General features: G+C 41.9%; 1 protein-coding gene across 14 annotated transcripts in view; it reads right to left on the reverse strand.

Moving 5' to 3' along the window:
- The window catches only part of chl1a (cell adhesion molecule L1-like a), a 46455-nt gene extending 23055 nt beyond the window's left edge, over positions 1–23400 (reverse strand). For 7 of the 14 annotated variants that reach the window (XM_028993115.1, XM_028993111.1, XM_028993114.1 and 4 more), the window contains exons 1-5: positions 9206–9339; positions 2723–2883; positions 1897–2005; positions 1566–1756; positions 1016–1138 (exon numbers count right to left, since the gene is read on the reverse strand). In XM_028993115.1, the coding sequence (XP_028848948.1) occupies positions 1016–1138; positions 1566–1756; positions 1897–2005; positions 2723–2804 (505 nt within the window). In that variant the 5' untranslated portion in view covers positions 2805–2883; positions 9206–9339. Of the gene's footprint in view, positions 1–1015; positions 1139–1565; positions 1757–1896; positions 2006–2722; positions 2884–5870; positions 5976–9205; positions 9340–11732; positions 11845–14299; positions 14318–15485; positions 15604–23275 lie in introns of those variants that run through there. The other 7 variants (XM_028993103.1, XM_028993106.1, XM_028993107.1 and 4 more) reach the window with 7 other exon arrangements.
- Between the last annotated feature and the right edge of the window lie 327 nt (positions 23401–23727).

A 23727-nucleotide genomic window follows, 5' to 3' on the forward strand; every position in this document is an offset into this window, starting at 1 on the left:
TGTCATGTTTTTTAAATCAGTCACATAGGCATCAATGTTCTCTACTGAACCATGTGAGGCTCACATTCTAAGCTAAAGTTCTTCTTAAAAACTTCTTATTTGCTTTCTAATTTAAGCATCTTATCAATTAAGCTTTCTATGCACTGTTTGTGAGCCAATCAGAAAGTTAAGAGGCGAAAGTGAAGTGATTGTCATTGTGAAACACAACACAGCACACGGTGACACAATGAAATGGGTCCTCTGCATTTAGCCCATCACCCTGAGCAATGGGCAGTCATGTAAGGCACCCACCAATGCCCCTGTATGTATTGTAGGTCTGTATGTGTGATTGTACCATACAGACTTTGGACTATATTAGTGACTGTAATGTCATGGAGAAGTCAGACTTCAGCAGCAAATTCCCAACTCCATTGTCCGAACATATAATCAGTGGGTCTAAATCAGCCTCTGTCCACACAAATTGTGTCTTATTACAAATTTATAAAGTGCAGCTATTTGCTGGAGGGGTGTTAGATCTATCAGCATCTATCTATTCAATGATTGAGTTATAGGCTCACTTATATACATACAACAACAGGTGGATTCAATTAGAATAAGGGCAGAATAAGGGAGTACCCCTTATTTGTATCAAAAATGCACAGACTCCGACAGGAGTTCAAATAATGATGACAATCCATGTTGTAGCATATAGTGTATATAGAGTAGAATATAATACAAGTTGCTTTCAGCTAATTTCTGGATGAAATGTGGCTTATAAGCAATAGCCATTACAACGGTCATGCATGTACTACAACAGTGAGCGCTACAATCTAACCTCAAGCACTGTGCATTCATAACACGATCCTTTTCTAGGTGCTTCATGTAAATTTGCCCTTAGGAAGCCACAACTCTTCTTTCTAAAAGACACCCATAGATCCTATTCAGATCTCTTATAGAGTCCTTTATAGAGTTTTTACATTTGACAGAGATGAGAGAGTGTGACTGTATGCATGAATAGGAAAATAAAGAGCCTCACTGATTGTCATCCAGTAGATGTTAAGAGGAGGAATGCCCTTTGGGGGGTTGCACTCCAGAACTGTAGACTGGCCCACCTCTACTTCCACTGGGGGGATCACCTCTTTAGGAAACTTGGGAACATCTGGGTAAGGGGGAAAGAGAGAGGGAGAGCTTGAGGCTTCTCTGCATGTTATCCTGCCTAAAACGTAGTGACACCCACCCATACAGCCCACAGTTTTCACATGTGATACATGTTTCAAAAACCTGCTGAGCACCCTAGCTTGTGTGGGTGTGTGTATTTGAACAATTTGAAGTTGTGACTTGATATTGATAAGTGTATCAATTGAATTAGATTGACAAAGAAGTCTTTCAAAGTAGAACTAGTCCATGCGAAAATGCTTATATTTCTCAAAGTAGTAATAGAAACGTGGCTACTGACAGTTTCTGCTACTCAGAAACTAACCTATCTGAAGGAATAAAAGAAATGTTGGGCTGAATAAATTATTTCAAAGAGCAAACAACAGATTACATGGCCATGCTGGGAAAGGGAAAACTCAGAAAACACCTACTGGGCACGATAAATTCAGTCTCCTCCGTGATGGCCGTCCCCAGTTTGTTAGAAGCATAACACCGATATTTTCCTTGATATTGAGTGGTGTATCTGTTGTTTGGGATGACAAAGTTCCCCGTGTTCTGCTCAGAAAAGAGTCTGGGATCTCGTCGAGGGTCGAAGTCCCGTCCATCTTTAGTCCATCGATATCTGCCAGAGTCAACAGGTGATCAACCCAATTGTTGTACTGAAGTGGCACATCAAAACTAAAGCAATTTCCCCGCTGTGGGCGTAGCTGTAAATTGAATACATTCAGCAGTAATCACGGATCCCACCATCGTTGCACTCACACTGGCGGAGGATTGCCTTTGGCTTCGCACTTCAGAGCGAAGCCCTCATCGAATGGCAAGGCAATCAGGGAGCCGGGGGACCTCACAGTGATAGTTGGCTGTTGCTCCACTAAAAGGAAAGCCGCCAAAAACCACACAATGAAGATGAGTTATCAAAATAAATCACCTGCACACTGAGCCTAAATGTTTCTTGAACTAAACCACACAGTTTTGGTTTAAAATGAAAGCATTATCAGCTATATGGCCACATATTAGTGTACCAGAGGAAAAAAACATCCAATATCAGGGTGGTATTAGCCATGTCTCCAAATTCACTGCATGTTGCACGTGTACATCATCTATGTGACAAATAAAACCTAACCTAACCTAATAGTTACAATCCAGATGATTACGTAATTATTACATAACCATAACCAAATAGTGGTTATTTCAGCGGGTCACAATTATTTGCATGTAATTGTTGGAATTGTTTCTATTCTGTTTTATTCATATTATTTGACCCTACCATATTTCACCCCACCTAATTTTGCCATCCCTGTTCCATATTAGTCACCAAGCTATCAACTGAGTGACTAAATAAATAGGTCTTTTTTAGGTATATGTGTAGATGGGTATCAGTAACCTAGTGGGTAAGGCCTTGCCTATGAACCAGAAGATCCAAGATAAAACCCCACTTACTACCATTGTGTACCTGAACAAGACACTTAACCCTGAGGGTCTCCTGGGGGACTGTCCCTTTAAGTACTGATTGTAAGTTGCTCTGGATGAATAAATGCCATAAATGCCATCTGATAAATGTAAATGTGTGTAAATGCAATGCACTAACCCTCTGTGGGAATTTGGAAACAGAAGGTGGGAGTGGACAAGGCCAAGAGGAGCCAGAGGCTGCAGCCCCAGCGTAATCTCATCACCCTTACTGTGGTTTCAACCAGAAACTGAAGAGCGGCATCCAATCAGCACTTCTTCACACTTTCTTTACATTCAGACCTATATGGGAAACAAATTCAAATGTGTTACATAGAGAAAATGGCGACGCTGCTCTTACTTTGCTAGCAGATGTGATGTTACCTCGAGACAGATGTTACCTCTCAGGGTGGGTAAAAAGCAATTGTCAAAAGACACAAGAATTTTCTGGGAATAAGTCTATAAGGACCTGAACCTTTCATGTCAGATTTACCAAGGGGATTGTGTGGAGTTTGACAAAAGGACCTGACATGAAAGGTAAATGTCTTTTTGCTAATGTGATGTCAGCAACTACACAAATAAATTGATAAAAATAGGAGAGGACGGCTTGCTAGTTCTCTGTATCTGAAAGAGGATAAAACAACTAAATGACCATTGATGATGTTTTTATGAACAAAGTTTGAAATTGGAGGGATTGATTTCAATGATTTTGCTCTGAAACACTGTACTTCTGCATTATGGAACCCTCTCTGTCAATACATCACATGCCCAAAGTCAATACATCACATGCCCAAAGTCAATACATTACATGCCCAAGGAACCTCCAACATTGCAAACCCTCAGATATGTTCAATCCACTGTGGATGATTTAATTAACACCTACCAAATAAGAATGCTTTGGCACAACCTGACACATGAACATAGGTAAGAGGCGAATAAACAGTTAAACTTTGCAGCAGTTTGTGTTCTGGCTTTATCAGCAGTTTTCACGAACTGAAAGAGCTGAGATGAAAGATGAAGATGAAGTTTGGCTTTCACGTGCGTACTTGTTGTAATACTGCGATTCTGTTAACATTGTCTAAATGACGTCTTCAAACAATTCCCCAGAAAGAAGCCGATGCCTGATAAAACCAAAATAAGTCAAGTCTAGACAAGTTTATTTCTAGAGCCTTTTACCAACTGCACCAAAGCACTGTACAAAACATAAAGCATAAAACATGCATGTATACACCACTTATATAACATATACAAAATACATGGAGAGTAGTAACTTTTTAAAAGTTTTAAGCCTAGTCTTACTTGAACATGTGTGTTACAGCATGAAACCTTCAACATACTGCAGCTCTAAAATGAGCATAACAGGAAACAGAGGTAACTTATTCAGGTATGAAAACAACAATGCTTCAGATACTTGGAACAATCATTTATGACTATTTAAATTCTTTTTGGAAATATTCCATTGTGTCTTTTTTCCTGCATTGAGCAAAATATATTTCTGAATGTCCAATTTCTTTTGTTTGATGATGTGTACATCATCAAACAAATGTTTCGAAATTATAAAATAAAAAGAGATGATGTGCTTGTTTGTGGAGGGATGTCACAATCTCTCACAATCTGTGCATCTGATCCAGCAGCAGTAGCATTTAAAGATTTGGTGTAACCAGTATCAGCCGATGGCGTTTTTAACACTGACTGAAATTGATTGACATGGCAACTTAAGTGTTGAAGGTACAAATTGCTGGTACCTCACCCTGTTCCCAACGTCACAGGATGGGCTCCAGAAGACACAGAGTCTGTCTCGGTGAGTAAGAGGGTAAAACTGGACAATAATTGCACAGGTAGTTCTGAGCTGGCAGACACTCGGGGAGTGACACTCTGATGCGGTACCGCTTTAAATATCACTCTGTTTCCTTCCATCACAATTTCACATGACCAGCTGCTGCTATTGCCACAACTGAATGGACTCAGTTTCATCTCTAAAGTTTCTCAGAAAGGGGTTTCTAGCCTATAATGTCATTGCGCAAACACAAGTGCGAAGAACTTATTGTATTTTAGTACATGTAGTTTGTAATATTGCCAGCATAAAGTTTAAACATAAATATGTCCAAAAAGAATTGCCTGAGAGTAACACAGACGCTAATGTCAATTGCAGAGATTATAGACTGACGTGTTTATGCACCTTTTCAGATCGGATGGAAACACACCCACTGCCTGTGCCACGGGCTCATTCCACACATAATCAGGCCGTCACACGACAGACCTGACTGACACCCTGCATTTTTAGGCTAACCGTTTCCTCAGGCCCAGGTCCTGTAGCCAGAGGTTACACTTAACGCATGGCCGCGCCGGCCAAGTATTTCAGCTCGTAAAGAATCGTGAAGAAGTATTTCATAAAATCAATACTATAGCATGGGCATATTTTATTAAGAAGAAGTTGTCAGCTTTAATTAACTGAAAGCAGTGTAAATGTATTGAAATCTTATTACTGCAGCATTCAGAGCACTTTAAAACCACAAGCCGTTTAGAGCATTATGGAAAGAGCTGATGGAAACCACAAACAACAGCGTGCTGCGATGCAAATATGCTCCAGCTGTGATTGGCACATTATAACGCCAGGGAATGATCCATAAAAAGAGAAAAAAGATGTTAACTGAAACAACCCTCAAAGCTTGGGATTAAGCTTGGAAATGTGAATATGCTTTTATGCTGAAATATTATAATTTGCAGGCTGATGAAAAATGGGAAGCGACTTTTGTTTTAAGACAAATAAGACTGTGTATTGGCCAGAATCTTATTGAAAAATAGATGATACAGGGAATTCATGATACAGGGAATATGAGTCAATATTTAATATATTAGCATATAATGAATAGCTGAATATTTTTTTATTCTTTAAATGTGACTGTAGAAAAATGATAACTTATAAAAAGCAATCCATCATGTAAGTACAGATTTATGTAAACAAGTTCAATAAATACAAATTTGAAACCCTATATATATGATATGAATTCATATATTTTGGGATTTGCTTTAATGGCTATTATTAAACAAGTAAACTATCAATTAAAAATTCCCCACACCTCTTCACACTACAGACTTTAAACAATCTTCCTTTACAGCAAGCTTCTCATGTGGTCTAAAGCAAGTTTTTACTTGTCCAGGTACACAGTACGATGCTTCGTCAAATCTATAAAACCATGCCAGCATCCTAGATCCCTCAACCTAAACAGACCACCACAATATCTACCATCATCAGAAAGAACTTAATCCAGGTCAGTATATGCACTTACAGGCTGCAATCCAACATCCACAAGTCATGCAGTCCTGGAGCAGAACATCCAGAAACCTGGCCAGCGTTCCTTGTTCTGGAGACTCAGGCAAGCCTCACCGGTCTGTCTGAACGTGTAAAAAAAAAACCACCCATAACACCCCCCTCACTCTGCCAAAGCAGTAAAAGGGATTCTCCGAGAAGACATATGTCTGCAAAGCCTTCCGCTCAGAAAAGGAAGCTCAGTAAGCCTCTGACAATGATTCCAACAAAGCCCAATCTGGGCTATTCACAGGCAACTAATGAATTGATGGCAAAGGTGGAGGAATGTCCTGGCGAGCCTGGCTCTGACCCGGCCGAGAGTGACTAGTCACACCTCGAAGCTGATGTCCTCCAACCTAAAACTCATACCGCTTTGATTAGTGACAGTCTGGCGCAGAGCGCCAGCAAGGGCAATCCTCTTAGAGAGAAAAAGACTATCATCTTAACTCCTAATGCTGGCGTGCAGATGTGCTGCTTGTAAAGACACTTGTAAGTCTCCGGATAAAGTCTCCGGATAAAGGAACTGAGAATTTTCTATAATTCTTTTCTTTGGTTACAATGTGATCGAATTGCACAACGCACACAGCTTAAAAGGGAATGATTGCACAAGGCGTGGTGCAGCGTGTTTGGACAGCGGGACGTGCGAGCACGTGGCAGCGTACACATAAGAACTCAGAACACACTTCAGAAATGCAACTGAACAAACAATGGTCCGCGGGCTGGTGTGACAGTGGAGACGGCGATGTGACAAACGCACTCAAAGAAGCCTAGTGTGAAAAAAATGACTGGGAAGAGCACGCCTGTTTCCTGGGGAGCTACTGGATATGGGAGCGAATCAACATAGTGACAATTAGTACATAATAGTGACAATTATTACATAATAACTATTGTGGTTATTTCAGTGGGTCACAGTTACCTGCACGTAACTGTTTCTATTCTGTTTTATTCATATTATTTGACCCTACCATATTTCACCCCACCTTATTTGCCACCTCTGTTCCATATTAGTCACCAAGCTTTCAGATGAGTGACTAAATAAATAGGTCTTTATTAGGTATATGTGCAGACTTATTAAGCCGAATTAAACTATAATTCGGCTTACTTGCAATTGAACACAGAAATATGACAATGCACTTGTCAAGCCCAATTATTTAGCTTAATTTCATGATTGTGACAGACCTTTACTGATGGCAAGAGCAGGGAAAGTGAACAGTATTGTGTTGAAGAAGATGCTTTCATGTCAGCAGAAATCAGGAAATTTCTGTGAATAGTTTTTTTTCTTCCCCTGAATTTCAAATGGCATCCCTAAGGCATAAAAGCATGCTGATAACCATCACCACATGCTGCACAGCTCTGAAGAATATGAAATGTCCACGAATGTCCATCAAGACGTTTGTTTCAATTTGCTGTAGTAGTAACTCAGCAACTCAGCTGGGATTTTCGGGGTTTAGGAGTTCACCCACTTTAACCCCTGATAGTTTAACATTGTAATGGCCTGACTGCGAACACATCAGTAAATTTGGAACAGGATGGTCTCGTTTCTCGGTGGAAAAAAAAGTGAGGACCTGCAGTCATCTTCATTCCGCCGGGGACGGGACACGTTTCAGGTTGCTGCAAGGAACCCTGCAGGCACCTGCTGCACTGTGAGCAGCACATTCTGACTTTCAAGCGTTTTTCACTGGTAACTGGCAAATGGAAAATGTTCCGCTTGATGCCAAAAAACAAACAGATCAAAATCTTTTTTTCACATGCAAACTCGCACTGGGTGTACAAAACATCATACACATACACTTCAAAGCTATGTGAGTGGAATTTTGGAATTTGCTGTTACTTCAGAAGCAGATTCTGTGGGTGTGTGTCACAGGTGACATTACCAGTGATTTATTTACTTAAATCGGCAACTGGTTGAGCTTTGATTCTTATCTTTATTTATATGATGTTTTATTATTTTAAAATCTAGTGAGGGGAGTGGTGGCCTAGCGGTTAAGGAAGTGGACCCATAATTGCAGTTTGAGTCCCAATCCGCCAAGGTGCCACTGAGAGGCCACTGAGCAAAGCACCGTCCCCACACCCTGCTTCCCAGGCGCCTATCATGGCTGCCCGCTGCTCACTAAGGGTGACGCTGGGTTAAATGTTGTGTCACCGTGTGCTGTGCTCGCAATGACAATCACTTCACTTTCACTATACTTTCACTTTACTTACTTTTACTAGAATCTCTGTACAACTGTTACATTTTCAGTTTGTACATTATTGCTCAGATTCATAAGAAATGTACTGAGATATGACTGTATGATTCTAATATTTTCCAGTATGGACTATATTTGATGTCGGAGTGTAATTATTTCTGCCATCCAGAAGGTGAACTTCAAAACTTTTAATCAGAAGGGGTGATTATTATTGACAGCTTTCAAGCATGCAACTTCCTCATTCTGAATGCTTTAAACCCCCTCCTGTAAATATGTGACATGCCCAGGTGTAGCGTCCTTGCCCTCCCTTCTACTCCATTTCTCTTTGGTCTCTAATACCCATTCTACTCAGGGTAGAAGTAGTCTATGAACAAACTCGCCTATGAACCAGAAGACCCAGGGTCAAATCCCACTTACTACCATTGTGTCCCTGAACAAGACACTTAACCTTAAGTTGCTCCAGGAGGACTGTCCCTGTAACTACTGAATGTAAGTCACTCTGGATAAGGGCGTCTGATAAATGCTGTAAATGTAAAATGCTGTACACATCTCAGGACCACTCCCACTTGTGAATGTGACATTAGTGAAAACAGCTAATTTACTGCATCTTATATAACATCAGGAGAGCATGGCCCCCTATTTTCAGATACAGATTCATTCAAAGAAATACAGAAGACTGCAGCTCAGTAAGCAGAAGTTACAATCCCTCCACAATTTATCTAACTATAAGTGATCATGATATTTGACCAACAGAACAGAACAATCAATTTTATATACAAAAGAAAAAATCACAATATCACCCAGACAGTACATCTAAGAATATGTTGCTGTTCAATGCAAACAAATCAAAATGTAACAATAATTTACATTCTTTTCATGGTTTTCATCCAAATCTACTCAGCAAATTTCTGTATGTTCTAACTCAGTCCTTTTTTCAGTTAACCTTTAATTATGAGCAATAAAAACAACATTATCACCCTGATCTTCTATGTGTTTGGTTTAAACAACAGCAACACTTCATTCAGAATATAACTAATATTTAGCCCATTACTACTACAAAACAAATGAAAATAGCTGTTTGGTGTAGCTCAGCAACAGGATGTATATAATTAAATTAAAAGAATCATACCTGTAAGAGCCCTGTCTCCGTCTCTGCTGTTCTGAATTTTGCACACTACTGATGAGTGCGCAAACAGGCACCAACCTATAAGGCCAGCAGGAATCCAAAACACACATAGTTGTCCACCCCCCAACACATGCGCGCGCACACACACACACACACTATAGAGTCGAGTAAATAACACTGTCAGAGTGAAACCAGAAAGACAGGTGTGGTACAAAGTTTCTTGCACATCAAACAAACAGAAACCCGTGAAGTCTGAATGCAGAGAGGGAGTTCGAGGAGTAGGGAGTCTGATCATATCATGAACATTTCTGTGGAAATGTGGGGAAAACAAAAAACGAATCACCATCTGTTCTACTGAAATACCAGCCCGCAGACTGAGCAAGTGTCCCTGTTTATTTGTGCACAGCCTGCAGGAGCATCAGTCTACATTCATCACCTTGTCGCCAGGGCCAAGGGCTTCCAGTTTAAGGAATTCGCCCCAGGCCTGAATTCAGAAAACATTATAGGCAAATGTCAGTACCTACTGAAGGAATTTTGCCTTGGCATCCCAAGAAATAGCTTAGTAGGTTGTGTACACAATATAATTCTATTTTGGCACAAGTTTTGTTTCAATTCCTTAAAATTCAGAAAATAAAAATAGATAAGATGTGCTTACATACAGGCATAAGTGAGTGGCAAGTGATTTTCAGATCATTAGGTCCAATTTGAGAGTTTTGCATAAAAGTACTACACATACCCACCACTAATGAAAAAGAAAAACGACATGGATGAAAACGGATTCCACTAGACAGAGCAGTTTAAAATGTCTAAAACAGAGTTTTCCAACCATTTATCTACCGTGAGCTACTTTCACCCACTGAAAGCGTTGCAGAGCTACTTATGTTTCGAAATTTAAATTCACATGTGCACGTTGCATTTACTAAATTTCAAAAAGTGCGAAAAGAAACATTCCTGTATAAAAAAAAATTTATACAGGCATCACTGCATCCTCAGTATTTGCACCACAGTATTTTCACCAAGTAGAGCACTGGCAGTAGCAGACAGAACCTCTGTGTTGGTTTTACAGTCTTGGAATAAAGATTCTGCTACTGCAGTCATAGCCTCTTTAATTATCCATACCTTTTTGTGCTTGGTCAGGATGTGTGCCACTCTAAATCATGCCTTGGTAGATGCACCGGACTAATTTGTCCCTTTTTTGAACACAGATTGTTGTATTTGGAGTGCAGGCTTCAGCTTCTCTAAAAGTTAGCACAAAGTGCAAATAGGCCATTTCAGTACTGTTGCACTTTTTTCATTAGTCTATTCTCTATTGCATTAGACATCTATTCTCTGAGCTGGGAGCAAAGTGTGTGCATTACAAAAGTTTAGCACAAGATGACAACAAAAGGTGTGTTTCACTATTGCCTAATAAAGACTCTTACTTATTTAGTATAAATAATTACTATTGTAATTACAATTAATAATTAATAAATACATAATATATAATATTCATGATTGACAAAAAATTGGAAGGCAGGGCATATGTAAGGTTGGGGAAGGTGTACCTGAAAGTTTCATTGAGGTGGTCCTCTTTAAACTTGATCATGAAAGAGTGTAACACTGATCAAATAAATGAAGCGCTGCATTGGTTTTATCTGCAGGAAATTCCAGCATCCAAAACTTCTCCCATCAGGATGTCCAATTCACTGTAAATTCATCAATAACTGCTGCAACATCCTGTACAAAAATCTACACAGCTGTTCACTTGTGACTGGCAATGGACAGATCACCGAGATTTACTGAGCTAATTTTTTTTATTTTATTTATTAATGCAATTTCATATTGTCAGCGCTGTTCCCAGGGGGTCGCATTTACAGACATGGAGCTGCAGGATCACTGAGATGCTGTGGAGCACTCAGTGCTGATTGCTCCGGCGGTCATATTAACCGACATCGGAGATGAGTGATGAAGATGTGTCCACTCAGGTTTGGAGGCAGATGGCGCAACAGGAACATAGTTGATAAAGAATGTAGTAATCTGGTTATTGGCTGGTTGCAGGCTGGGGTCACTCTGGACTCATGGACTACCCATTTGTAGACTATGTAACCCATGCAGATAAACCACATGCTCCAGCAGAGGTTCTTAGCTGAGGGAAATCCAAGTAACATGACTAGATGAACAGCCTTGGAAAAATGGTCAACAATGGTGAGGATTGTGATTTTGCCTCCCAAATACTGCAGGTCTGGTAACAGAATTTAAAGCAAAGTGCAACCAGGTTTGTTTTTCCCTGGGAGATGGTGAGTTAGTGATTTTGGCCCTGCTGCACACCGCACAGGCCAAGACAAAATGCTACCCTGTGTGATCAGTGGTTCACCAGGAAGCGTGACAAAGGTCAGCCAGTGTTCAGAAAATGCAGAGTGCCCATTGAAGGCAGATCTTTGGCACATACAGTCACCTAAGTAGAGCATTGGTGGGTGCAGGATGGCACCCTTATTACACCTTATTACCCAGACATTAAGTTAGAGGTATAATGGCTGACAGATGAGCTTACCTGCTGCAGGTGGTAGAGTTTGAACAAACCTTCTACTTCACTGTCTGTTTGGCTGAAGGTAGATTTAATCTCCTCCACAAAAGGGGAGAAGAGGGGTGCAGTCTGTCTGGAGCTGCTTGCCCGGTGAGGAGCAAAAGGAGAAGAGCAATGCAATGGTTAAATATTGGATTGGCTGGAGTTCAAAAATAAAATCCAAAGGTACAAGCAGTGCATCGCACATCCCATTCACACCATTCCAGTCTTCCAGGAGTGCGAGCTAGGGCTTGGCCATTCTATTATAACAGGTGTCTACAATCTAAAAACATTTACCACAAAAAATAACTAACTCAACTGGCACAATAGTAACAGTGAACAAAGGTTGGGGTTCATGTGTCTGAAATATCAAGACAGGATTCCTGTAGACCCAATGACTTCTGGTAAATTATTTGTATGCTCACAAAATACCTGACTGGTGCCATGACAAGTGTTCTGATGGAGTTATTGGAGTGAGCCTCTTAGTCTTAGGTGACTCGACAGCTCACTCCACTGATACGTAAAGTGACTGCTGTTACAGACTCAACTATTAACTCTTTGTTGAACCACCAGCAGGTAGCTACTGTGTGGATATGACCAAACCGGTTTTGCAGCATGCATAGTCTGTGATTGTTCATTCAACAGAGGTTATTAATGCCTATATAACTATACTCAATATATCTACATTTATGGAGATTACAGTGTGCTACTGTGAAAACAAAGTAACATGTTTGTTATTTATAGAAGCCGATGCTTCATGAGCCATTAAATGTCATGACTAAATAAATTGAGACTGTGGAATGTTTTAATGGATGTGTGCAGTCAAGACACATTACAGATGCATAGTTGCATATTTTCAAATCAATTTTTCCATCAATGAAGTTGACACCTCTGACATGTCAAAAAATGGGCTTTTCGGTTAATACAAGGCACTCATTCCCTTTCACAGCATTTAAAACTGCCAAAATGTTCCCTACGGGTCCAGAGAAGTGCTCAGCACGTTTCACCCCTTCCTTTGAAAGGTCAGCATATCGGTATGAGGTAAGTGGTGGTGGCGGCAGCGTAATCAGCCCACTGCAGCTGTCTCGAAGCAAAGCTGCATCTCAGGACCTTCGACGACAGTCACTCTCCATTCCTCCCCCCCAAAATTGTGGGCCCTTGCCGGCCCTCAGCATGCCTTGCCAGACTCAGTCCTAATCACAGTGATGGCGCTTGCTCGCTGGAGATAAGGAAATCATTACTTTCACAATTCGGCCCCCTCGTATTCTGCCTCATCCATTTACCAGTTGCCTGTGGTCTGATCCTCTCTCAGCACTCCACACGAAAGAGGGAGATTGGCCACGCCAAGTGGTATTTCTCAACCTGAAAATCAAAACTGTCCAGAGAAAGACAGGAAAGACTGGGGGAAAATTAAAGTCTCATCCCCCATTCATCCACTTACTCAACAGAAAGACATGCAGTGTAACACACCCTGGATTTGAATTCAGCTTTGTGCAAACAAGACGAAGAGAAAAACCACAGAGTTTCAGATTAGCAGGTTTACCGCCAGACACACAATTGTTACACCTGGAGCTCTTCTATTCATCCTCAGAAAAAGCGTTTCAAATGGTTAATACTGAACTGCACTCCAGTTTCTATTCTAAAACCTTCAAGGGACACATTATGATGTTTAAGGTCAAGCTCTTCATGAACAAAAGGCTCTGAGATTTAACCCGGTGTTGGTAAATGTTTCATTGTTTCATTGTACTATTTGTCTTTCTGAGCACAGATTCCATTATTTGGTTTCTAGTTTGTCATGTGTTTTGCACTAAGGCCGGATGTGGATTTGCTATGTAGACACTTAACCTTGATGGCGGCCTTATGTTTCATGAGCAGGTTTACACAAAATGCAATAATGAAATTTAGCTGTCCTTCCAGGAATTGCAATTGGAACAGTTATTGCAAATTCAACTGACACTTGCCAATTCCGCATACTCTCAGCAAATTGGACCCATAAGCATTTAATTTTTATGAGTTACGCTCATAGCAGTCCCCCAGGTAAAATACTGGGCATGGAACTACTTATTAATTAGATTTGTGCTATCACAACACTGCATCAGAATGTTAAATTACATTTATGACCAATGCAATAAGTGATAGTAAGGTTTAACTGCTTTAAAGTGTATTGTCCTGTCTGCAGAGAAGACAACATATCTTCAGACTTCAGTAAATTCTTATTATAAAATAATATTCTGTATTTGTTTATTTCCAGACAACACATACTGTAAATCCACATTTACAGGCTACACTGTAGAGGTCCAGTGTATACAGCATTTGCAGTTTGTTTCACCACCCGTCTTTGTGTGTCTAGGCCTGCTATATAAATCTTGAACTGAAATACAAGACCAGCTCTCAACCAGTGCCTGCAGGCGACTACTACCCATTCAGCTCACTACTGGTTGGAACTTGTTGATAACAATGTTTTCTGACATTCCCTGAAATATCAACACATCTTCAGCGTATTACAGCAGAAAACTGATAAACAGATACTGTCCCACTGATAAAATTCAAAATACCTGCACTGTGATTAGTGATGGCCTGCCATCCTGAACCAGCCCCACCTGGAAACAGCCTCAGAAAAGTACTATTATTCAGTAAAGGCAGCGTGTAGTCTATATAGCAGTGTCATAACCGCAGAATGAATTGTTAAGATCTGGCCATATTAGCATCTTGGAGACTGATGAATGAATCTGTTGTTCTGTCTGTGTTTCTCATTAGTGGATCCAAGTTGAGTCAACTTCCTGGGACAAGGAGACACTTGGACAGTGTTAGAATTTTGCTCATTAAAAATAATTATGATCCACAGCCTGCTATGCTCCTCTTGTGTGTGAGGCTGTACTGATGGAGTATTTATAGAGCAAATATTTCAACAAACTCCTCCAATTTGGACAGACAATGCAATTTATTTTTATAAATATAGATACTGTGCACAGCACTGTAATTAAGTGTTACCTACCCTGTTTACTGATGAAAACTTTAAATAAGTTTTCAGTTTAGTATTTTTTTCTGAAACAGTTACTTCCTGTACCATTGTTACCATTGCAAGTATGGGCTGGTCCTCTGCTCTCTATACCAAGAGCCTCATTCATCTCCAATGTTGTTTTGAAGGTGTGCTCGGGAGACGCACACATTTCAAAGACAAAAAGTTCCCCATAAATGTTCAGTTCAGTATAGCTCAGCCAGGGTGACATTTTGATATCCAAAATCAAATTCAAAACCACTCTACTGGGTGGAAGGTCCGTCACAATCTGTACTTTTGTACTTTGATCGGAGCCCTGGAGGTTAATTCGAGGTGGGTGGGGGTAGTTTCCTTCAGAAAATTTCAGACCTGTGCAAACATGTCAGTTTCTGGTGACTGATGCAGCTTCCAAAAACAACAAAATTGTGGTTTGACAACGACAGTAACTTTTCTCATCCTCTGAAAATGTCACAAGTAAGTATTATAAAGACAGTCAGCCCACAAAATAACAACCTGTCATGACTCATTTAGACATAGAATTTCACGTTACAACATGTTAGATTAATTCACCACATATATTCATTATTCATAACACCTGTTACCCTGCATTAAAATGCATAAGAATACCTCAGAAAAAAATGACAACAAACACAGAACGCATGTCTTGAATTCAGAGCATGAAGCACTTTAGGAGTCTTCAAATATGATTTTTTCTTTTTTTATTATACAAAACCAACTCTTACTTCATGGTGTTCAGGGCCAGATCTCAAATGAAAATGAACGTTAAGCTTGCTGTGGTCCATACATAGGTGCTGCCCAGCACACAGTGCCAAACTTCAGCAGTAGAAGGCGTGTATAAAGGCAAGACGCTGATGAATGGATGTCTATTTGCATATGAATTGCGGTGCAGACAGATGAAAATGTCCCATTAGGAGTACAGGACACCAGAGCTGTCCTACAGTTCATGTGTCATTGTGATAAATTGCAGTCTCAGTTAATCCTCTTTCCACCAGATTCAGGAACAAGCATGGCAGATTCAGCAACAATGGTAGAGCATGCCAGCATCAGTGTGCAGAGAATATTAGTTCTGCTCTTCAGCAGGCCAAAAACCTCCCCCATGCGTGAGAACTTGAAACAGCATGTTACAGTTCATCAAAAAGTAATCTGATATGAAGACAAACCACAGGCTGAAAAAGACTACAGAACAACAGACACCAGTCAGTACTGAAATGCGGATGCTGATTTATAAATCCAAAAGTAGGATAGGATGAGACAGACCACACAGGTCCTCAATGAAGACACCACATGAGTAGATTGTTAATAGTGAGGAGCTTTTAGGCACCATGGAAACATCAAATTGATCTCAGACTCTCCCCACCACAACCTTAAATCCAGACCATGCAAAACGGCACTGTTCACTCCTGCCTTTGAATAAGAAGGGTCTTCATTTTTTACAGCTTTAATATTTCTTAGATTCCTCTGTGTACTTTATTGACAGTTTATGGTGTATTTTTACACATAATTATAAAAAATAATTATTATGAAAAATTATATTGTATGAATAAATTGAGGTGGGACAAAGAAAATATGCTTTATTTGTTGCTTTATTACTATATTCTGATGTTGGTAGCTTTGAATGGAAGTTATTCTTGTTAGAAACAGAAAAATTAAAAGTTAGGAAAACTTAAAAATGTAAGGCAACCAGCTGCATTTAGTTGCATATAGTTGTGGCATAGGCGTGAAGATGAAAGAACTTAAAAATGCTTCGTAGCCAGTTGCCTTTTACAGTAGGGAGAAGCTGAAAGCAGAGAGACATGTGCAAGAATTTATGTAACATTTTGAAATTAATCTTGCATTGTAGAAAACTGTGCTGTCCTTTTTATTGGGTACAGCATGTTGGTAGCTTATGTTGCTGTCATTCCCATTCCTATGAATAAGCCTGACTTGGACATGGAGTCAGTCCATCCTAATTTTTTATGTCTGTAACATGAGATGACTAAATTCCTGACATATTTTTTTATTAGATTTTATATTTTATTTTACCCACCACTTACTAAGACATGCAACCCACTAGTAAAACTCCAAGAGCACCACTGTTAATTAAAACTTTCATATAATTTTTCCTTTGTATTTGACCAAATAGGAATTCAGACCAAACTTTTTTCTTTAATAATATTTTTCTCTGCATGCTGAGAGACATACCTGTTCAGGTCTGAGACTTGCTGTCACACACTGAAGTGCCTGTCATCAGTACAGTGGGCTTATTTAATGTATTGTCCTTTAAAAATTACGTGTGACTGTGGGTCTGATCTGCAGCATGTCATCTCCTGCTTTGAGGCCAATATTATACTTACAATATTATGACATTTATTTATACATTTTTCCAATATTATGACAATGAAAATATTATCTGAGAATTGGACATAATGGTTTGGGGGTGGGTGAGGGTGGTGGGTGGCTGGCTTCAATGCTGAGAGATGGAGAGAACGAAGTGTGGACCACTTAAAGTGCCAGACAGCCATGTCCATATTCACCGTGCGGAATGTGCCCTATTGTCCTGATGAATGAAGAAGAGCTTGTCCAAGTGCCCAGTAGCTGCAGCAGGGGGGAGGCTGGGAAGCTTTCTCTCTCTGTGTGTCTCTCTATCTTTCTGCTCTATCTCTCTATTATTCTGAGTGTGGAGGTAAGCTTTGCTAAAGAATATTGCTTTTTCAATTATCTCTGGAGTGAAGGTATTGAGGGGTGGCACTAAGGGTCACACCTGATCCTCAGTTTCTCCCTTTCAGGTGACAAGAATTTGAGGCAGGAGACCAGAAACCAGGGCAGAGACAAATCAAAAAGGTCAGATGATGGACAGGACATAAAGAAGAGAACTGGACATTCTGGTCACACTCCTCCACTCCAGCACAGAAATTGAACACCCCTGAGATAACAACAATTGACTAATAATTTCACTCAGTACCAATCCAAAGTCAATTCAGAATTAGCAAAATTGGCCCATATGTATGAGCAATTAGCATATTGACCCAAATATTATATTTTTGTTTTGTTCATGTAAAATAAGAAACACAAATATAGTTGCTGTCATTGGATCCTTTCACTGCATATAAGGAGGAGTCAGAAGATATAGGAATGCAAGAAACTTGTTCATCAGGCCACTGGCTTGGTGAAAAAAAGTGTTAGACTAAATATTAGTCAAAGACAACACACGTAAACACCAAATGTGTTTTTCAAGTGAAGGATTTTATTCATAAGGGAGAAAAAAACCTACATGGTCCTGTGTGACAAAGTGATTTCCCCCCTGTTAAAACAACTTAACAGTGGTTCAACATTGAGTTTAATATCTCTAGCCACACCCAGGCCTGATTACTTCCACACCTGCTCTCAATCAAGAAAGGGTGGTAGTAGCCTAGTGGGTAACACACTCGTCTATGAACCACAAGACCCAGGTGTCTGAGCAAGACACTTAACCCTAAGCTGCTCCAGGGGGACTGTCCCTGTAACTACTGATTGTAAGTTGCTCTGGATAAGGGTGTCTGATAAATGCTGTTAATGTAAATGTAATGTAAAAGAAAGACCTGCCTGACAAAGTGGTGTAGACTAAAAGATCCTCAAAAGCTAGACTGCAGAAGGCCAAAGAGATTCAGGAACAAATGAGAAAGAAAGTTATTGTCAGGATTGCCTGCAGCTGGAGACATGTGCCCAATCAGGGTTAAGAGGTGCTGTTGAGCAACCCGTCGGCAGCTGCGACATATTTGTGAACTTGACCTTCTCAGTGGACTTACTTATGTGTATAGTGTTTGAGTTCTGGCAATCGGCACACGCATGTGGGCTAGTTTCCGTTCTCCCCTTGTAACATGATTCCATGATTCCAGCATGTGACTGGGAGTAACACGGAAACGAGGTAACGTGACTCCTATAAATTGGCTAGATGGCCACTGCCAGCCGCTCAGTCATTGATTGACATGCGTCATCAAGACTCGGCTCCTCTCTCCTCGCCACTTCGTAAGACCGTTCCTGCCCTGATCGAATCCTTTTCTGCTGAACTTTCCTTTCGTCCTGTCCCGTCCTCTATGGTACCCTAACGCGTTTGCAGATTAACTCTGAGGGAACTTACCTGCCTCCTTGCATTCCACCTCTCCGAGGTTCCTTGTCTCCTCCCACACGTGCTCACGTTCTGATTCCGGGGACCGTGATATCCCCTTTATTTTTGACCATTGCGCCTTGTTTATTTGTATTTATTAATAAATTGTTTTATTTATTGTTTTCATTATGTTCCACCTCTGCGCATACTTACCTCATCAGCTCACTGACGTGAAAGAATGTCGCAGCTCTTGCCAAAAGCGCAGAGACAAAAGGCAGAGGAGGAGAACCACGCAGATGAATGCAGCCAGCCATGGTGAGTGCAGATGCCAGCGGGGAGCGCTGGATGGTCGCCCGTAGGGTTGGGGAGATCCACGCCGAGACGTTCTGGGCCTTGGATACGACCCCCACGTACTGGTTGAGCATTTTCCTCCTGGTGAATCGAGGTTTGAGTCGTGGTGAGGAGCACCGATGTGTTACGTCAAACCCCTGAAATGTCCGCAAAACCGTCGGCGGGTGAGTGGGCGGAGCGAGGATGATGGCGTCGGCAGCAGCGAGGAAGTGACGTGGGCAGCAAGCGCAGAGAAACTGACCCCCATGATCTTCACCGTGTCTGGCCAGGAACTCTGCACTCTGCTGGCAAGGCTCTCCATGGACTGGGAAGACACGGACGACAACGAGAGTGATGAAGACGCAAGTTGGGCAGTGAGGAATTTCCTGACCCGACTGCACTGGTCCAGGATAAGGTGGACGAGCCCCAAGGTACCCCTAAGTCCAGCCAAGTTTTTTTTGTGAGGGGTGCAGTTTGGGTTGGGGGCTCCTCCTGAGAGGAGGGGGGGGTGGGGAAGCAATGAAGGTTGGTCCTTTGGTAGCTGTAAGGAGGGCGGGCCAGGCATGGGCCTGCGTCCACAGATCCCCCTAGAAGGCATGAGGACCCAAGCAGTAAGAGGGCCTGCTTTTCCCAATGGACGCACCAGGGACGTGCAGTGGGAGGGGCTGCACATGCCCAGAAGACACCAGCCTGGGGTGTGGTGAAAGGTCGCCGGAGGGCCCGGGACCACCTCCCTGCACGGTGCAGGGAGAGAAGCTGGTTGCTCTGCCAGCAGGGACATTTCGAACCTGGGTCTTTTGGTTCATAGGCGAGTGTGTTACCCACTAGGCTACTACCACCTGGTGCAGGGAGAGAAGCTGGTCGCTCTGCCAACAGGGATGTGCAGCGAGGGGGGCTGCATGGTCCCAGAATGCACCAGTCAGAGGTGCCGTAAATGGTTGCTTGAGGGTCCAGGACTGAGGGTCCTAACCCTGCACAGTGCAGGAAACAACGCAAGATGCATCAGAGGGGACGTGCGGAGACAGGGCTCGCACGTACCCGGAAGGGTTGGCCCTGATGTTTTCTGTGTGCAGGTTGAAGGGACCGAGGCCCCCATACGGGACGACATCTGGGAGCCAGCCAGGGTCCGGATCCTCCAAGGGGAGGACACAGCAGGGCAGGAGCCCTGTGCTTGACGCCGCCCACCCCACCTCCTCCGCTGATGGTACTGCTGAGGCTCCGAAGAAGTAGCCCTTGGAGGGGGGGCTCTGTCAGAATTGGCTGCAGCTGGAGACAATCTGTGCCCAATTAGGGTGCAGTTAAAAGGCACTGTTGAGCCACCCTTCAGCAGCTGTGACATTTTTGTGAACTTGACCTTCTCAGTGGACTTACTTATGTGTATAGTGTTCAATCGGCACACACCTGCGGACTAGTTTTCATTCTCCCCTTTGTTTTCCCTGTTTTTCGGCCATAACCCTCTAATGGTTGATGAGCATGGGGACATGCTGGACAACATGATTCCTCTACAGCGCTGCAAAAGACTTTTTGCAAGTAATCACATTTACAGCATTTATCTGACACCCTTATCCAGAGTGACTTACAATCAGTAGTTACAGGGACAGTACTGTAACTACTTCCAGGACTCTGGGACTCAGGGCAGGGCTCTAGCCCGCTGCATATTTCAGAAAGGAAAATGCCTATTTCTACAGACAAAGAGCTACACTTTGTGAAAAAAAAATCGGCTATCTATAAGATGTGCACAAACACATTATTTATTAGCAAGATGGATAATTTGGATTATGATCAATGTCTCAAAGACTGTCTACACATCCGTGGCTGTTCATTTAAATAATTATGTCACGGTTGCCAGGCCACCAAGGAATCCACAGGGGGCGCACAACCACCTACAGGGTCGCTGCCCCTGAAGCGGAAGAGGATAAAGATCCTAATCGTATAATTATTCTTTTATCTTGTATTCTTACCTTTCTTGTTTCCGATTTCCCCTGACCTTGCCTTTTGGATTTTCCTGTCTGCTCGGGTCTGATCCTGATGAACCCCGACCACCGCTACTCCCCACAATTCTACTGCCTCATCTTATGACAACTCAAGCCCGTCTGGTGCCGACCACTTCCACCTGACTCCCCTCCAGCCTGCTGCATTTCACTGCAGCATCGCCCTGGTAGATCCTGTTTACCTTCTGTCTGCACCGTGTCCTCCTATCAGCGGACCTGGCATCCATGAACGATATGCTCAGCCAGCCGCTGGTGAACATCCAGCTACAGCAGCGGCACCAGTAGCACTCAGCAGCAACTCAGCACAGCTGTCTCGACTGTGACATCGCAAGTACAAGCCCGCCAAGACCAGCCAGGTACTCCCTTGTCCATGAAAACCCCAGGGCAACCATGCCATTGCCCCCTGGGGACTGAAGCTGAACTCCAAGAAGGTTGTGTGGGTTATACGAAAAGTGCTTTTCTCAATTTCAGGTGAAAAAAAATGAATGTTTACAATTTGTTTCTTGTGGAAATGTGACACTGGTCACTTTAACTGAAACGCAAGGTTGCATTAATGACCAAAAGACATGAACCAGAGCATAGAACAAGTAACGCATCTACAGAAAGCACTTTCATAGAAGGCTAAACCAAAAGCCAATGATGAATCAGAATGAATAAAAAAAAGGCTTAAATACATTGACAGATTAGTGAACTACCACAATGATCATTAGTTGCAGCCATAGACCACAATGAATACAGCCGAGCTGCTCCCTTTACTCCTTTCCAGCCCGCTCTGCGCAACTCCCTGTTTACAAAATACACAAAAGATTTCTGCCCCCATTCCCTACTGGACAGAGAAGGATTCGCACAAGGTCTTATCCCTGGAACAGCTCACGTAATCCAAACCCAGACATTAACCACCTGTAAATCCTGGACAATGGGGGTGGGTGCGTGGGGAGGGGGACAGACTGGGAATCCAGATAGGTATAAATTGGATTATTGAGGTTATTTTGCCATAGTTACTGGGCTCTCTCTCCAATTCTAATTACATGGTAAAGATGCTGAATGACATAAGCCTTAAGTTCTTAAAAGGCCCGATTAGCAACATTGGCTGCTGCTTTCTCTTAAAGAACAAAACCAGCCGCTACATTCCACTCCACCAACTTCCTGTAATGCATTAAAGATCATTTACTCATTAATACAGTGTGGGTAGTAGTGGGTGGCCTAGTGCGTAACACACTCGTTTACGAACCAGAAGACCCAGGTTAGAACCCCTGAGAAAGACACTTAACCCTGAGTGTCTCCGCTCAGTATGTACATATGAGAAATAAAAAGGGCAAACCGGTGTGTGACTGAGAAATGAAGTGGGAGAAACAGAGACAGATTCAGGGAAGATGTCCTGCATGTTGGATATAACATCACAGCGGGGTGCAGGAAGATCCCGGGATTTGCCAGTTCCCAGTCAGTCGGGCTCAGAATGAGAGAGGCTCGACCTATTTCTGCACCGGGAGCCACAGAGAGATGAATGGGTGTTGTGCCCACACCGCGACCCCCCTATTCTCTCCAGGTCGCTTTCACAAAGTGAACGTTCCCTTGCACTCAAACAATTTGTTTAACCAAAAGGCAAACAAATGCATAAAAGAAAATAAGCAAATGCCCATCCATGATTCATTTTAACCCCAACAGAACAACAATTAAAGAAAAAAGAAAGTTTCAAATATTTTAAAATGTCATTAATATGACTTTAAATGTATGAACATGTTTCATTGTAACACATTATAAAACATGCTGCAGCATTTACCAAAAACAGAGTTTGTTTCTATATTAATGATATCTAAGCTGAATTTGCACAATTTGTCACATTTATTCATTAATTAATGAAACATTCTTATTAACTGTAATGAAGCACTGCACTAATGACGCTGCGTCCCACAATGCACCAGTCACAAGCAGGAGTCTCATTCTCGGCACGCAGAAATTTCATTAAAAGCTATCAAGTAAATTCAAGTAAACAGAAAATTAAATAAAGACGCTACAGATGTGATGTGTTTCTGTCAAATGAAAAAGAGCGTGTTAAATGTAACCAGTAAATTCCGCCATTAATCATAGTTTTGAGTTTATGCATTTTAGTATTTGGTTTTTTTTATACCATTTCAGATCCGCTTCTCACCTCCTCTCCGCGACGATAAATCCACGGAATTTCTCCTCCAGGACCGGAGGTTTGAAAAGTTCTGAGTGAAGTGAAAAGCGCGTCTCCGCCCGCGCGTCCCTCGGACACAGGAGCGCGCGCGGCGCGTGACCCGAATGGGAACAACAGACCTACAAATGAAAAGATGCAAATGAAGCAAATGAAATCATCCCATCTTATGAATCAGTTTCCAAAAATGCAACGGAGAACGTCAAATTATTGATATGACGCATTAGTAAGCATATTACGAACCGTAATTTTATTTGTATTATTTGCATTAAGACCTGCCTCTGTCGTTAAATTGCAACCTGTCTTACTTTCAGCACCTGAGACAGCAACACCTGACCAGTAACCTGCAAATGGCAAGTCTGACTTGACAGGTGTCTTCTTTGTGTGTTGTATTGCACTTTTAA

Source organism: Denticeps clupeoides, chromosome 10, assembly GCF_900700375.1.
Source record: "Denticeps clupeoides chromosome 10, fDenClu1.1, whole genome shotgun sequence".
Lineage (NCBI taxonomy): Eukaryota > Metazoa > Chordata > Actinopteri > Clupeiformes > Denticipitidae > Denticeps > Denticeps clupeoides.